At 39.1% G+C, this 17,893-nt stretch overlaps 1 protein-coding gene across 1 annotated transcript in view; it reads right to left on the reverse strand.

Moving 5' to 3' along the window:
* The window catches only part of LOC121525845 (metabotropic glutamate receptor 1-like), a 41,829-nt gene extending 23,936 nt beyond the window's left edge, over positions 1–17,893 (reverse strand). The window contains exons 1-3 of the mRNA XM_041812009.1: positions 17,799–17,893; positions 13,731–14,561; positions 9,899–10,148 (exon numbers count right to left, since the gene is read on the reverse strand). Coding sequence (XP_041667943.1) covers positions 9,899–10,148; positions 13,731–14,445 — 965 coding nt within the window. The 5' untranslated portion in view covers positions 14,446–14,561; positions 17,799–17,893. The remainder of the gene's footprint in view (positions 1–9,898; positions 10,149–13,730; positions 14,562–17,798) is intronic.

The following is a 17,893-nucleotide window of genomic DNA, read 5'->3' on the forward strand; positions in this document are numbered from 1 at the left end:
CTCAGAGGCAGTGACATTACATCTGAGTCTTTAGCTCAACAATAATGTACATACATGAAAAGGTGCAGACTGGTTTCTTAAAATTCTAGGGTTCAGAGCTGAAAGGTCTGCAGATTGGGCTTTCATTAAAAAGTGTAAACACATAATGTCTGACTTTCAGGGTAGATGTCCGGTAGATGTCGCATTTAAGGAACCGTCTGCAAGAGCAAAACAAAAAGCACAGTGCTTTCCCATCCTCCCACAGTGCTCCAACAGAGTGCAGCTGTTTTAGACGGATCCCCAGTCAGATGTGTAAACTCTATTATTCTGCCATTCCTGAGTGGTTTAAGCCATCTCTCCTCACCCATCTGGTGGCATGGCTGATCGCTGAAGAGAGAGGGATTTAGGCAAAAAATACCTGGATAAACATGGTCTCAGTCCCATACCAAAATATAAACACACTGAGGATAGCACTGTCCCATCAGTGTTAACAGAGAGCTGAGAACAACAAACCCAGAGGGTGTAAGACTTCTCTTGTTTTTTAGAATGCCATTATTTAATGAAATTGTGTATTTAACAAGGACATATTTGGTATGTGCCTAATTGACTGTCAAATTGTTGCATATCATACCTTTAATTAGATGGAAATTTGTTCAGAACAGTGCTGTTGTCAAGGATTTGAGATATAAGCTTTTCCACACAGATGTCAAAAACCATCCCTCCTGATAACCAATATTTGTATCTAATAATGTGAAATGTTTCTGCTGCAGAGTCTAAAAATTGTATAACAAGCCCCAACATGTCAGTGTCATGTTTGAAGCAGCATGTATCCTCACTAATGAGCCTCAGACTGCAGCTTGCAGAAACATCCTCCCTTTCGTTGCCCTGACTTTGTTTCTTTTTCAGTCTTCCCACTTAGGGGCGTGGATACTCCATGTACTTGCTGAAAGAGGAAAAAAAAAAACACATTTTCTACAGACACAATCACAAGTCCGCTGAGAATTCACAGATTAGCTCTGTTTCAGTACATCTCCCAGCCTCCTCACAGACTCTGGAAGTGTGATTTGATTCCCCAGAATTTATTGATTGTATTTATAGATGAAATTCTTTAAATGTCATTTTTGCATCAAATCTCACAAATTATTATGATGGTGATTCAAATGTTTTTGTTTTAAACTTAAAACTTGAATCATGACCAATAGAAGCTTGATTTGAGTTGCAAATGAAGCCTCGCAGTGGTGTGCAGCGTGGGATCAGATCTGTGATGCATACTGTATATGTGAGGCTGCAGAGAGAGGTGAGAGAGAACAAATGGACTGTCTTTGGGAACAACACAATAAAAATAAACAATACAGGTTTTATTTTAACCTTTGAATTACCCTGATAAAATGGAAAAACCAAAATTCCAATAAGTAAATCCTGCACAGTACTAGGACTGCCTGTTTAGTGAGTACTGCCACCTAACAGCAGGAGGGCTCTAGCTGGGGCCTTTCCATGTATACTTTTAATGATCTGGCTTCCTCTCACTTGAGTCCATACTTTTGATTTGCCATTATGTGCAGGAAAGTATTAACCTACACAGGGCAGAACATGCAGGCAGGACTTCTGCATGGTTGTGAGGGCTGCTGTTTTACAGCAAGAAGGTTCAAACCTTAAGTAGCTGCCCTTCTTTCAACACATGATAGCTAATGCTTCTCTGTTACCATAACAACCTGGAAGTCAAATAAAGCTAAACAGGTGAACTCTGCAAGTCATTCTGTGAAGTTGCTGGTTTGGACTTCTGGCTCACATAAGAGAAGAGATAGTCCAGGGTTCGACTCTCAAACAGGGCCCTTTACTCTACTGCTTGAATGTTCTTGCTTTATCACTCTGAGGTCTGGACTATGTGTATAAATAAACCAGAGACCAAATAAACCTAAGCAGGCTAGGCTATCTGTGGGTTAGTGGTTAGGACTGCCAACTCATAGCAGGTGTTCAAACAGAGCATTATCACGGATAAATGATTCTTTGTGGGCCATTCAGATTACAAGTAACTACACTTTTTTTTAAAGCACAAAGTCCACACAATGTATTGTCAATAAGTCTTCAGAACAGTGTTAATTTTGACAGCTATTTTTAATTTTAGTTCTAGTTTTAACTTTCAGTCCAAGCATTTATTCTCTGGCCTAAATCTGGTACCAAACCATTGTAGCGTGTTCTATGCCCCCTGCCAAATCCGGGGTCCCTGCTTTCTACAGCTGAGAGGCAGAAATACAAAGGTATTGTTTTTTGGTCAGATTTGGGGGATTTTGAATGTTCAATGAAAACTACGATCTAGTCTTAGCCAAGTCTTTCCCCTGGAAAAAAAGGCTGTAGACAAACAATTTAGTCACTGTTTTAGTCGACGAAATTGGCACTGATGCAGAACTTGCTTGTGTCCCTCCACTCTCTTACCTTGGCTGTGTGAGACAGCTGGCAATAGAAATAAAGGAAGGTGAATTAGCCATGAGTTAAGAGGCTAGTGGTGCATCTTTAACAGCTTTTCTCCCTTATTTTCTTATAAACATGCTTTTAGATGCACGGTGATATACTGTTTAGCAAAGAAACTTAACTGGGTACTAGTTAGATTGAATTGCTTGTTAATTCAAGACCTCAAGTTGCGAAAGAGTATAATTAAGGATGCATGATATTGGATTTTTTGCCGTTAACCAATATGCTGATATTTTCAAATTCATTTCAGCCTATATGATATCAATACTGACATTTAAATATAGAGCAGACCTAGGACTTCAGTCCTTAAAACACATAATTTTGAGTCCAAGGACAAACAAATGAATGCGTCAGTCCTTAAAATACAATTTTAAGTGTAAGGTGTGATATTTATATGTCCAATATTTACAGCTTATATGGGCAGAATTTATAGACGAAATATCAGAAGGAATTTTCAAATCTGCAAATGCCGATTATTCCCTTTTAATGCTTATATTTGCTGAGATGATATTGTGCATCCCTAGGGCGCTGGTGGCCTAGAGGTTTAGGGTGCACCCCATGTACACTGATGGTGCAGGTTCAAGTCCGGCTTGGGGCCCTTTGCCGCATGTCTCTCCGCCGCTCTCCTCCCTGTTTCCGACCCTATCTACCATTCTCCTCTGTCAAATAAAGGCACAAAAATGCCCAAAATAAATCTTTAAAAATAAATAAATAAATAAATTTTAAAAATATATGTATATTGTGTATCCCTAGCAATAATGTGTGCAAGCACTGGCACATTTTATGTGAGTCATTTGTGAGATCATTTCCCTTTCCCTATTTTTTGTTGTTTTAATGACAGGAAAAGGCAAATGGGTACAAAATGAGGACCAGTTTGGGAGCCAAAAGACCGGCTCTTATTACTTAGCAAAAATGAGTGTCTGGATCTCTGAAATGAGCTTCAATTCCCATCACTCCGAGTAAAGCTGGATGGACATATGGATGGTGTCAGGCCAAACCCTCCAGTTTCCAAAATCCCCACTTTTCAGGGAATGAAAAAAAAAATATTTTTTTTCAAAAACCTAAAGGTGATGGTCAGTATCTTCTTGACATTTTTCGATTTGAAATGGGCATAACCACTGACAGATATAAAGGGTGACTTATAGCACTGATTTATGAAATTAAAAAAAGTCATGAAAAATGGAGATTTGGTCTGACGCCAGTAATATAATGCTTTTGTTTTCTCGCTGAATGCAGCAGTACTGCAGATGGGAGGTTTAAATGTATGCAGTCTGTGATGTCTGATATCAGACTGTTTCCCACACACATTGAGATGCACTCACACAAACCAGGAAAGATAACTGCTTGTACCCAAAAATGGATTCAAATCCCTGCAGAGGTCACAGGTCAAGATAATTAGGCTTCATGTTTCTCTGTTGCTTGTGAACTCTGGCTTACCCCACAGTCTGTGTCTGAAATCACTTCCTATTTGCCACATGATGCACTGTATACAGAATATGCCATTTTGTAGTAACTCTGAGTGAGCATTATTAAACACTATATAGTTAACTCATCCTATCCCACAATGCACTATGAAAAGAAGCCCAGCAATATTAACCATCCTCCATTGTGGCTTGAAGTTTTAACGAGCAGAGAGTCCCATTTGGCTATAGTAATATTTTAAGAACTCCTCAAATGATATTTTTGAATATGTTGTACAAATGAATTGAGTTTTTGTTCCTGCATAGGCAAACATAAATCTGGGGCAAAAAGATTAATCCTTGAAAAAGAATAATTTCCAGATATAGAAGATTACACAAAATACCACAAAGTTTATCCGCAGTATAAAAATATCAACAACCAGCCTTCAAACAGCTCACATAGAAGCCAGTAATAGCTCTTTGGCTTGGCTGGCACTTCCAAGAATGGGCTGACAATGACTGTCCAGTGTGACAGTATCAACAGTACCTGACCATCTGCTTCTCAGCATCACACTCCCCGCAGTCCAACAAAGTGAGCGCCAGAAACCTACAGCTCTGACGTCAACTCAACACGCCAGCACTGTGCAGACTAATGACACAAATCTGACAACACAAAAGCAGGATTTTTGTGGAGAGGTGAGAATATTTGCTCCAGTGTTGTGTGTTTGTGTGGGATCTGTGGTGTGAGCGCAGCCATTTCTTTCCTCCTCCACAGCAGAACAAGAGGAAAGATGGATGGATGATGACCAGCACCCAGGGCGCTACGACTGGCCCCTCGCTCAGGCTGACATGTGTTCACTTACTGCGTTGCTCTAAAAACATTTTCCTTTTCAGTCGTCTCCTTGACCCAGAAAGAAAACACACATATACGTGCACACTCCTCCAAACTTGCCCTCTTTATCTTCCGTGGAGACTTCAGCAACAGAGCAAATTCAAGTAGAAGGGGTGAGAACAAGTTTAGGCTTGAAAACATCCTTTTTTCATGCATGCTTTCATCACACCGGTACAGAAGACAGGTTTGACTCCTTCTCATCAGCTTTTGTGAATAAGGCAGCCTCACATTAATGAAGCGCTCTGTGTAAATGAACCATGGTCGGCTTTTATTGAGCCCGCTTTAAGGTGCTGCTTACGGGACTGGAGGTGAGCTGAGACTCCACTCCAAAGGGAGAGCGTCTGCTTTAAGTGCTGATACGAGCTTTGATGTTCGCTACTCCACACTCCTCGGCTTATGCTGGAGGTGCTGTCCCATATTAGCCCATCCTGCCTGTGATCTGACAGCGAGAGGGAGAGCTCGCTGCGAGGATGCATTATTCATTACTGAGCCTGACTCAAAGCCGCTTCTGCTTTCAGAGCTTCTCTCCACCCAGACGGAAAAAAAAAGATTTTGGTTCCATATGAACTTTTTATATCATACATCTCCGGTACAGCTGAATGTAACATCTTGTTATAGAGTTGTTTTCTTAAAGACACATGGTGCATTTTTCTTAAAACTGTATGATTCACTGTTTTTTTCCATGTTTTAGTGGTATACTCGATGTTATTTTTGATATCCAAACCAGTCTGGTTTAACTTTTATGCAATATATGATGCACTTTTTACTGCCATGGTGTTTGAAATGCACTATGGAGATAGATGGTTTAATCTTATGCTTTGAAGCCTTTTTCACACATACACTTCAGAAAATGTCAAGAAATTTTTAGGTACAATTTCCTGTTTGCACATGCTTCTCAGAAACAGTGTAATCAGACAGTGCAGACAGTACCGCTGCACTGGTGCCCATGGTGCAATCAGGCCCCAGTGACAAGAGCAGTCCAACAACACTTCCCTCTCTTCAGAGTGACCACACCGCTGTTCGGGTGCTCAGAGACTGAATGGTGGGAGATTAGAAACAGCTTTTTTTATGAGCTGTTTTTGTCGCTGCACTTGAAGTGCTCTCAGTTTAAAACTGTTCAGCTGTTGGTACAGTATTGCACTCGTCGATGTCACAATGACACGCCAGATAGACTGTTTCATATATCCATGAATATATGTTTCACATTCATCTGTCAAAGTGTTTGGGAAGGGCAGGACTTTTCAAAAAAAAAAACTTGGAAGGTGATTGGAGGAATATTCTGTTGGTCACATTTGTGACAAGCCAATCACAGTGAAGACAACATAAAGTTGTACTCATGCACTTCTCCTGAGCAGACAAGCTACAGCTGCCATAGTTGTAAATGCTGAAGCACTTCTGTGAATAAATCTATGCCAAAGCCAGTTGGGACATGTGAAAGAAACATCTCTGCCAAGACAAGCTTTTGGAGTGACTTTTAGTTCTTCTTCCAAAGGAAAATGTGGTCTGCTTTCCTACAGCTGCATTCCCACTAACAGCTACTGCAGCTGCAGCCATTGCATACACCTGCAGACCCCGGTTGTGACACTCAAAAACCAATGCTGAAGCAGACAGGTAGAAGAGTGTAAACATCTCTTCACGAAAAGCTTTCAGCATGACTCTTTCTCTCTTTTTAAATAAAGAAACGTTGTCCAGTTCTGACAAAACCGTGGCTGATTCAGAGCGAATCACTCCACTAGCAGACACTGTACACAACCACTCAGTACAACTAACCACCAACCCTTAATGATCACAAACTCATGCCAAAGCAGGTCAGCAGAAGAATGAAAACATAATTTCCATCGTTTAAGCTTTAAGTGTTGTTTTACTCTTTATTTCATACAGAATTGTGCTTTAGTTCCGATAAAACAGGTGTTTTGTTATAGAAGCCATTGCAATTGGCTAGTACATCTAAACCCTGCCCATATCTACAGCCTCGCTCTCCCCGATGATTGGTCCAAATAGCGTGCAATTCGGCACATACGGTGTGGATTGGAGCTTTTCAAGATGGATTTGCCTGATAAAAGAAATTGAGTCAAGCAAATCCATCTGCTTTAGAAGGTTAACTTCTCCCTCACTTGCGTGATCTACACCTGCAGACCACAGTCGTACCAATCGAAACCCCATGCTGAAGCAAACATCTCTTCTGTCATCTAAATGAAGAAGGGGCGGGACTTCTGACATTTGGTATCAGCAGTACAACATCACTTTCTGCTTTCTGATGTGATCGCGCCCACGTTTGGATGAAAACAAGCCCTCAGATTGAATGGTGTAGGTTAAAAAACATAAGTGCAAGGGGATTAAAAACCATTTTGCTGTGTTTTGTGCTTTAAACAATTAAAAAGCCATAATTTGACTCCTGAAAAATGTCAGAACTTTGAGATTGAAGTCAGAGTTCTAACTTTAATCTCAGAATCCTGACTTTTTACTCACAAGTTTAAAAAAATGTGGCCCTAATCATCTTCCATATGGAAGACTTGCTTTCAAACTTCTGAAAATTTTGAAATGTTGACCTTATCTTCTGTGAGAAAATCCTTTTGTGTAACTGATCGATTGTGAGACAGCTTTGTCAGACACATTTATCTTTGTTATCACCAAACAGGTCATTAACTGTGGCACATTAAGATAAATGTATTAAACAGATGTCCATTTTGTGTTCTACCAAAGCTATTCAATTATATTTTACAAATGGATTCTGCAGAGGAGCTACGTAATGGACTTTTCAAGGTTATAAATTACCTTAGAGCTCCAGTAAGGAGGTTTTAGCTGGTTGTGAAACAAACTGAAATCATACCTCTATATTTGACCTCCAAAAGCAAACTAGATTATCAGTTTATATAGTTTCTTTTAATTCCTGAAAAGGTGCTACTGGAATGGTGTCTGGGGTGATTAACAACATGGAACAAAGTTTTCTAAGTGAACCATGACTTAAAGCAGGGCCAGACTTTTATGTCAGAAAATATCAGTTATACATGCACAGAGGAGATCATCAAGGTGATAGGATGATTACTTTGTCCACAGGGGGCGCCAAATTCTTGTTGCTCACAGGAACATTAGTCCCTAAAGGCTGAGGAAAGTTGCTAACAGAGAGCATGTTATCTAGTCAGCTTCAGTTAACATTATTATCACTATAAAAGTCATCGATAAAGTGGCAAATAAGATAAAATTATCCTTTAAAGGGGAACATTCTGTAACAAAGCAATTGCAATGTACAGAAAAAAGCTCAAAAACAGCTTAACCTGAATTTTTGCCCAACTTTACACAGAATTCTTCCTGCCAGCCTCGTGGTAAAATTTCCACATGAAGATAGGGTGAGCTGATGTGTGAACACATGCAATATTCAGGAAAATTCACTATGAGTGTGTGGTAGGAGGTGGTGACATTCATATCCTGAGACTTAATGCATGATCAGTGCAATATCTGTGCATGTAAAGAAGCTGCTTCTTCATGTTTTCTGTTCACCAGCATGTCCCTTGTCACTCTTTTGTTAAAAGCATGAATATATGAAGGCAAAAACTGCCATAAAAGCACCAGACTCTGTTGCTTCAGGAGTGAATGTGTACAGACAGCTACAGTGAACCGTGTGGTGTGGCTGATTAATCAGCGACAACTCTCTGCCAGGGGTGGGTTTAGTGATTTTGAGACCCCAGGGAAAGACAACTCTGAGGCCCTTTGCTATTTGGCTAAAAGCAATCATGGCAAGTGAACACAACATTCTGAAGCATCTTTTTTCAGATACTAAAGCCAGAGAATAACAGGACATACCCAAATCTGAACATCCCCTCTCAGAAGAGCATCATAACTCAAACTCTAATATTCTATCAATTCTCTAAGCCAGGAATAACCTATGAAAATAAATGAATATATGCTCGTTATCAGGGTATTATCTGTTTCGCCACATACCATACGACTTTATTTACTTCAAGCCATTTTAATCCATTGTTTCAAGATGTCTATAAATCTTCTTGAATATAATTTGCTTGATGTGAAGACATCTGGCGCTTTTCTGTATAACCAAAATTAATTTTGACGCTATCTTATTCACCCTTGAATACATATTGACATTCTAAATACATCCTAATCAATGAAAGTAATTTTAGAAATATATCTTATACAATCCCTCTAAAAAGTACCACCTCCTTGGATGTTTTACCCTTTAAATGTGTCTCAAGTGACTGTAGTATAAAGACACCTGTGACTGGAAGGTCCAGTCACTGGTTAATCAATATTACTGGCTACCATTGCACCATGGAGACAAAATAACACCCCAAAGAAAAGGTTACTATTGACTTAAAGGGAGTGAATATTTATGCAGTTTCTTTATTTACTTTACATATTTTTTGCTTTTTTTGTAAAAAAACAAAACAAAAACAAAACAAAAAACAAACAAAAAAACAAAACCAAACTAAATTGACCATGATTGACTTATAAAATCAATAAAAGGGTACAGTATTCAAGGGGGTTAATATTGTTTAAATCCCACCTATGATGACTTTATCTTGAGGCCCCTCGCAGCAGAAGACCCCAGTTAATTTCCTGTCTTCACCTAATATTAAAATTAAAACCATCTATGCTCTCTGCAGAGGAGTCACAGAGTCATCTATGAATCTGGAACAATGAGCTTATTTGTACAGAACTCCAATGCTCCTTTATTTATATTCATTATAATAAGAGCTTAATTGGCAGTAAATGGTGTTTGGTATTTCATATCGATTGTACTTTTGTGCTTACTCAATGAGTGAAAGCTCCAGCATAAATGCACCAACAAGCTCCAAAGTAATTTGCAAGTACCTGAGCACATACCAAATGTAAGATTTTTAGGATTTAGATTTGGGATTTTAAAGAAAATTATTTGCAGTATTGAAAATAATGCCATGTATTTATTTGGGGAAATAGGACAAAGTTTTACCAAAAGTAAGAGTTCTTTTATGTTTCCTCTTTTAACTTGAGTAAGCCTGATCACTGAGGTGTTGGGTTGTTCCGTGAAAAGTAAACAATAGGAAGAGGAGATTCTTTTCATCATTGCTGTTCCAAACTTGTCTACTTCTCAGTCCTCAAAGCACAGAAAAAATCCTGACAGGCTAAGCAAAGGCTCCCGTGGGGAAAACACTCTGTAACAAACCTGCCAATTAGGAGGAACTCTTCGGCAACTCCGAGCCGCCTCATGGCCATGAGCAGCCCTCGCACCGTCATCCCCTCACAGAAACACACCACCACTCGAGCTTTGGGCAGACGCTCGCGCAGCTTCCTCAGCAGCCTGTCAAAGTGCTTCTCGCCTGCGTTGCTGTAGATCTTGTCAGAGTGGGCGATGCAAAGGCCGTCCTGGGAGGCAAGCTCTTTGAAGACCTCCATACCGCTCTCGCCGTAGTTACCTGAGGAAAAAAAAACCACACCAGAGCAGCTGTTAGGGGAGGGTCATTCACAGGAGGGAAGAGGAGAATCAATGGGCCAGGATTCACTCCAGCTCCACTTTGTATTCAGTATTCAAGATTAAATGTTGGACTTTTTTCTCATTATATTCAGGGACAGTTTGCTGAAAGCACACAACCTCCCTTAAGCACTTAACAGACCCTTAATGTCCCAAGATTTCTTTAAATAGAATCAGGAGCAGAACGAGCTGAGCAAACAGGGATAAGGTGACCTATACAGCTGCTTCAGAGGACAAAAGGAGCATTTTTATGTTAAATCATTAATGAGACTCGAGATAGTTGAAAGACATTCTTAGAAAATCAGTTTCATTGGATCTGTATCAGATCATAGCAGACTAGTGATGTTCATTTTGTTACCACATTGTGAGCTGGAAAGTCACTATCTGATCCATAAAATAATTACTTTAAATTACCAAGTCTATTTAAGGGCTGATCCTGAGCTAGAGCTGGATTCACAGTTGTTTCGAGCTAAAAACTATCAAATAACCAGGTTTTATGTGTTGCTGATAGCCTAGCACTGCAAGACAGTCTGGCTGCAGACCGTTCTGCTCTAGCGGCCACTCTCACTGACTGTTCATCTGACATGCCGTAAATATCAGAAGTGAAAAACATGCTAAAACATGCTTCAAAACTAAACCACATTAAACTTCTGTTAAGGCTGGGGTAAGGGTTAAAGCAGGGCTGTTCAATTACAAATTCAACTGGGCCAAATTTTAAAATCAAGAAATGTAGCTGGGCCGGACGTGTTCAAGGCCCAGTAAGCAGCTGGTAATGTCAAATTTGGAACCAATACAGATGAATTTGATGAAAAATATGCACTTTTTATTCATAGTCTCCCTTTTTTTAAAGATTTATTTTGGGCATTTTTGTGCCTTTATTTGATAGAGGAGGACAGTGGATAGAGTCGGAAACAGGGATGAGAGCGGGGAAGAGACATGCAGTAGAGGGCCTCAGGCCGGATCCAAACCTGGGCCGTCTGTGCACATGGGGCGCGACTTAAACCACTAGGCCACCTGCATCCCATAGTCTCCCTTTTAAATTTGGCAACATGAAATTCTGTAAATAATCATTTTGGTCACATCTTACCCAGGCATATCTTCAAGTTCATAAAAACTAAGTTTGCACAGTTGTAGCTACAGTTGAAAAGGACCTGTTTTATACTCGGTATTTTGAGGCTACTTCTGCCAGCATTGCTAGCCACACTTCAAAACAACGCAGTGTACTGAGCTGAGTAATCAGTCTGCTTACAGGAACAAAGCTTGTCCTCTATGAAAACATTCTAATGCAGCAAGCATGGCTTTTGTAGCTACACAAGCTATGTGTAAGCTGTGTAGCTATGTAGCTAACGTAGCTACATATCTAATGCCGCTAAAGCTAAACTCAGAGCAGCTACGTATCTTACGTTAACTAAGTAAAGTCAGCTTTAGCTACATAGCTATAGCTAATATAGCTACTTTGCTAAAGCTAACCCCACAAAGCAGCTATGTAAACTATTTAGATATGTTATCTATGTAGCTATGTTAGCTGTAGCTTTAGCTAACATGGCTAAAGTGTGCCACCATTCATCTATGTTCTTCTAAAACAGATCTTTACATAATTCAATCTGAATTAGACCTCTGAACTTTTTCTCTGTTTTATTACTCTTATCATTGGAAAAGCAGTTTTGTTACTGCAAGAAAAAAATAGTTGAAATTTTAAGAAAAAATTCAGATTTACCCATTATCATAATAAAACAGAGTGAAATAAAATGGAACACTTTGATTTAGTCGGCCCTAACTACCTACTAATTTTATAGCGTTAAGCTGTAATTAGCTGAACTTCCTAAAGAATAAAATAGTGATTACATAACAATAATAATAACAAGTTGCCATTTTACCAAGTAACATGATAATATTAAGAAAGTATCTATGTTAAAATAAAGTATTAATCGTCAAGTAAGTTCTCTGATAATTAGGTGATATTTCACCAAGTAATTTCTCAGGAATAAGATGATACATTTCTACATAAGTTGCTCAATAATACCAGGTAATTTCTTTACTTTGGCCTTCTAAATTAAAGTGAGTCCTTCCTAAACAATTTTGAAGTAATTTTTAGGGCTAGGTTAGTCTGCACATGACTATTCTTTAAGGTGCACAGCTGTCTTCAACTATACTTCAACCACCTTCAGGTACAGTGGGGGTCCCCAGTCTCTGACACCCTTATTTTGGGGGTTGTGGGCTGAAAATTTTGAGAACTTACTACCCAAGGTTTTCCACAATATTAGGAGTCAGGTAAATAGTTATTTTACTTCCAGTGCCCCACCTTAAACTACAGATCTTGCCCTGTTCAAGTGAATGTTTCATGTTTTTGTCAAAATAATCTCATCCTGTGTCTCCTGTCAAATGCATCCTCTACTATGAATATTTGGTGTGGGAAATGTAAAATGAGCTCTTTCTTTAAGTTTGTGGGTAATCATCTCATCTGATACCTACTCTTAGACTGAGCTAAAATCATAATCAAGAAACAGTCAGTCTCGTTGTCGATGGACTGGTTTTCTTTTGTAGGTCAGACAGAGGCGTGGCTGTTGATTTCAGTCTGTTTCATAACCACTTGAAAACTCTTCACAGGAGCTTTAAAGTGTGATTCAATAAGACCTATCACAAATGTTGGGATAATGTTTGACAGAATGATGTGTGGGAAAATGACCCTTTGATGATTAAAAATAAAACAGATATCTTTTAGATCAAATGCAGAAAATAAGGACTGAGCATATTTCATCAGTTATCAATCTGTCTTGTCTTTAATTCCTCAATAATTGCCTGAAAAAGAAAAAAATAGATTTTTTTGTGAATTATTGATAGGATAAAAGCAAATCCTCACAATTGACTTGAGTTCTAAAAATAGTTAAATAGTAAACAGATTGTTTTGTTCATAAACTGAACCATTCCTCAACTATTTCAGTGACAGCTTGTACCTGCATAAGCATCCAGTTAAAACAACGGCTGTAAAGAAATGTACACAAGAGCTGTCTTGATTATATTTTGTAGTTTTCATGGATTTATATGGATGCATAAAAACATGCCTTATATTCCCCATAAAACAATGCTTCATCTATGAGCTCATAATACACTGTTTCCTCCTCTGACATGCCCTTTGTTTACTGACATTTTTGAGGATGAATTTTACGAATGAACACAATTGACTCCATCCCCCTGCTGTTAGAGCAGCAGTCTGATTGTCACTCATTGGGGAGAACAACAATTAAAATGATGCAGCAAAATAAAGACATTCATCTACATGTTTAATAGCCTCTTATAGACTTGTTAGTACACAGATTGCATACTTGGTAGTGCTGGAACTTTGCATATAAGATACTCAGTACTTATTCATCTCGTACGAGGTAGTTATTTGGTAGTTGCTTTTTTTTTTTAAATTTCATAGTTACATATGCATTCTACATATTTATCATTTACTTGGTAGTTATTTAGCACAGACAGCAAATAAAGCCATGTTTTGTGAGAAGAAGGGTCTGTAAATGTGCCTTACCCTCTGTGTGCACTGCAGACACATAGGTCCAGTTGTACCGTTTGACGATGTCCAGCAGGGCCCGGGCCTGCAGAGTGTCAGAGGGCACCACGCGCAGGAAGTACTTGAATAATGTCTTGTCACTGAGGTCAATGCTGGTGGCAGAGTAGGCGATCTGTGGGATGTTGAACAGCTGTAAAAGATTCTGAACCTGAATCGCAACCGAGCTCGATCCGGGTCCAATAACCCCAACGATGGGCTTCTTGGTGGGGGGTGGTTGACTAGAAGGGGTCCCCTCGATGCACCACCTGGATCCGTCCCTGTCCTCCCGGATGGAGATGAGCGAGTCTCGTATGAACTCAATGCTTTGCTCCAGAGCCACAGACGAGTGCCAGCAGGAGTCCCTGATCTCACAGCCCAAGGTGATGTTGGGTAACAGGTTTGGGTCGGAGTTAATCCGATCCAGGGTGTGGAACATGGCCTCCACTCGCTGGATACCGTACTGCTCTCGCACTTCTCCACATTTCCTCTCTGCCACCTTCTCGGCTGACGGTTGGTGGTGAACAGAGAAGAGAGCTCCGATTATGATATCCCCGTCCATCCTGGCCACCAGACGAGAGGCAGAGCTGGGCACCACTGACCGCTCATACTTGCCTTTAGATAACACGAATGCTTCAAACAGCAAAACAGGCAAGTAGAGGATGCTGACAGCAGTCAGGGTGATCATATTGGACATCGTGCTGCTGGTGGTGATTGCAGAATCATGTCCACTTTGCCATAATTGAGGTCCATCAATCCACCTTTGGATAAAATGGCAGTTAACTCATCTGCTTCTGCTTCAGTGTCGTCAACCTGTAAACAAGACATAAAGCTTTAATTCCTGATTTTCATTCATTAAACTAGAGCTTTACTTCATGGCACAAGATGCACAAGAAATAGTGTGATATGGTACATTACAATCTGATATGATACGGTGCAAAGTGACGAAATGTGGTACAATCTGATACTTCATGACCAAAACTATTACTGCGAAATAATTTAAAATAAAAAATGAAAGCTATGTCATTCAAAATCAAATAACCAAAAATAGGGACCACAGCACCATAAAACAACCATACTAAATCAATGACTCCCACATAAGTCAGCTTATGACTATAAAACTTCTACACTAAATGATTGGGACATACTGTGTTTATCTATCACTGGTCACGCACCAGTCACGTTGCTCAGGACGCATTTGGTGTGTAGATCCAGCTAGCAACAATGGATAAATATTTAAGGCTGAGAACCCCTGCAATATGGTACGGTAACGTACAATAGAATATGATGCGATACAATATGAAACAGTCAGAACAGTAGGATACAATATGATACAATATGATAAGATACAGTACAATAGGATATGATACGATACACTATGGAAAGATACAGTACAATATGATATGATGCAATACAATACAATAAGATAACATACAGGACAATATGACACAATAAGACACAGTATAATACAATGCAATATGATATAATAAGATACAGTACGATGCAATAAAATACGATGTGATAAGATATGATGTGATACGATGTGACACGATACGATGTGGTAAGATATGATGTGATATGATACAATGTGATACGATACGATGTGATACGATACGATGTGATACGATACGATGTGATACAACACAACAGGATATGCTAAAATTAGGGGTGCACCGATTGCAAATTTCTGGCCGATCACCGATCTTTAAAAAGCCTGACCTGCAGATTCCGATTTTTGCCGATACCGATTTGTTTTATAACTGACAGCATACACCTGCAATGTTCCAATATTATTTTATTGAAAAACATTGAACAATACCGGTGAAACAATACAAACTTGTTATTTTAACCGCACGAGGTAGTTCTCTCAAATATAAATGAAAAGTTTCGAGCATTGCTGTCCAAACTACTAAATTATATCAGTTCCTTTAGTCTTTCATTCTTCACATTTTAGTAGGTTGAGGCATTTGAAACCGATTTTATCCACTGATCTTATTTAAAAGGATCGGCTAATCGCCGATCTCCTAAAATTAAGGAAATCGGCGCCGATACCGATTTTGGACAATCGATCGGTGCACCCCTAGATAAAATAAGATACAGTACAATACCATACAATGCAATACAATATGATACGTTGTGATACAATACAATATGATACAATATGATGTGATACAATACGATAAGATGATACCATACGGTATGATAAGATACAGCACGATGCGATACGATACGATCCGAAACTTAATGATACGATATAATAAGATACAAAACAATCGATATGATGCAATACGATGCAATGCGATAGAACACAATATGATGAAATACAGTACAATATGATGAGATACAGTACAAATACAATATGATACGATAAGATACAAAATGATATGATATAGCTAATAAGATACGGCACAATATGATACGATGCGATGCGATACGATATGATATAAATCGATACGATACGATAAGATACAATACGATAAAATACAATATGAAATGATACGATAAGATACAGTACAATACGATACAATATGACAAGATACAGTACAACTGGATATAATTACATGTGATACGTAGGTAACAGTATGAAAGATAAAGTACAGTCCAATACGATGCGATATGGAACAATAGGATACAAAATGATATGATATAGTACATTACGTTGTTATACAATACGATATGCTACATAACAGTATAATGTGATATAATACAATACAATATGATTCAGTATGAGACGAGACAAGATTGGAGGGGACAACATGGCACTACACTCCAGCACACAATACGGCACAATACAAGATGACACGGAGCTACACAATTTCAGACGACACAACACAATACAGATGCTTCTTCTTGAGTACAAAACTCTAGCACTCTCTCCACCTCTGAGAATACGATACGATCAAACATGGCGTGAGGTGAAACAAAAAGATATGATACTGTTCATTGTTTAAGTCTGTCGTGGACTCCACTGAGTAATCAAATACAGCAGAAACAGTCAACTTGTTCATGGAGAGGCACAAACAACCTATCTCACACCTTGATGAGAAAAGATTTCTTTGCCATTATGATAAAAACCTGAACATCTCTGTGCCTCAGACTGTTGATATGATAAAACATGGCATAAGAAATTCTGCATACAGCTACGCAATGAAAACCACACATTGCCATTGTACCTCTATTTGTTTCCTGTACCCGTATTTATTGAGAAAAAGGCACAAAAACAGACCAAGGATAATTTTATAACACATCCACCCAGAAAAGGTATGCGGAAGTAGCATAGGGACCAAAAATAGTCTTGGGGGTACATCTTGAGCATTTTTGTACCTTAGGGAACATTTCTTTTTACAATCCACTGACATTTTCTCCAGTGTCTTAATCCAGAATACAATCATCAGATGATCAATAATACTGATAATAAATAGCTGAAGTTTTACAGGAAAAGCTTCTGAGGCTTGTTTAGCTGTTAAGTAACATATTATGCATCCAAAAAACGTTTAAAGACCTTTTTTAGCTGCCACTTCATAGTCCAATAAAAGCTCAGGAACAGTCCATAAAAAACACGTAGAATGCACTTATTATTCATGTTACAATAATTCCTCAGAACAAAACATTTAGAAAGGTGGCATCATATCTGGGAGATTCGAGTCATTTCTAAGATAGCTTTTTCTTTTGACTTTCAGCACCACAGACAGCTGCCTCAGCTTTAGTTGAGGCTCTCTCATCTGTTGTCATTCATTTGAGCTGCTGATCTGTTTCAACCTGCGACTGTTTCTTCAACTTTTAACCCTGAAGGCATCGCATAAACAGACTGGGACGTGCTCCGTTTAAATTCTGTCCTCTGACAGCTGTAGCTCCTCAGTCGCTGGTGTCATTTACAGGACATAATTCCAACATCGTCACCTACATGCACATGCAGACCAATTAAAAAAGGGGAGGTTTAATTAAGAGAGCCGACGGAATATTCGAGCATGAGAGAAAAACGTTCCCATTTAAATAGGGGAGTCTGTGCCTGCAAAGCAAGCGTCTTAAACTGGGTATTTCTTTACATACCTGCAGCAGACAATTCGGGACATGTCGAGTCTGAGTCCCTCCTGAAGCAACCGGGCTGGACTGTCTTCAGCCGAGAAAAACACTGTGGGACTGAC

Source organism: Cheilinus undulatus, linkage group 18 (genome assembly GCF_018320785.1).
Source record: "Cheilinus undulatus linkage group 18, ASM1832078v1, whole genome shotgun sequence".
In the NCBI taxonomy this organism is placed as follows: Eukaryota; Metazoa; Chordata; class Actinopteri; order Labriformes; family Labridae; genus Cheilinus; species Cheilinus undulatus.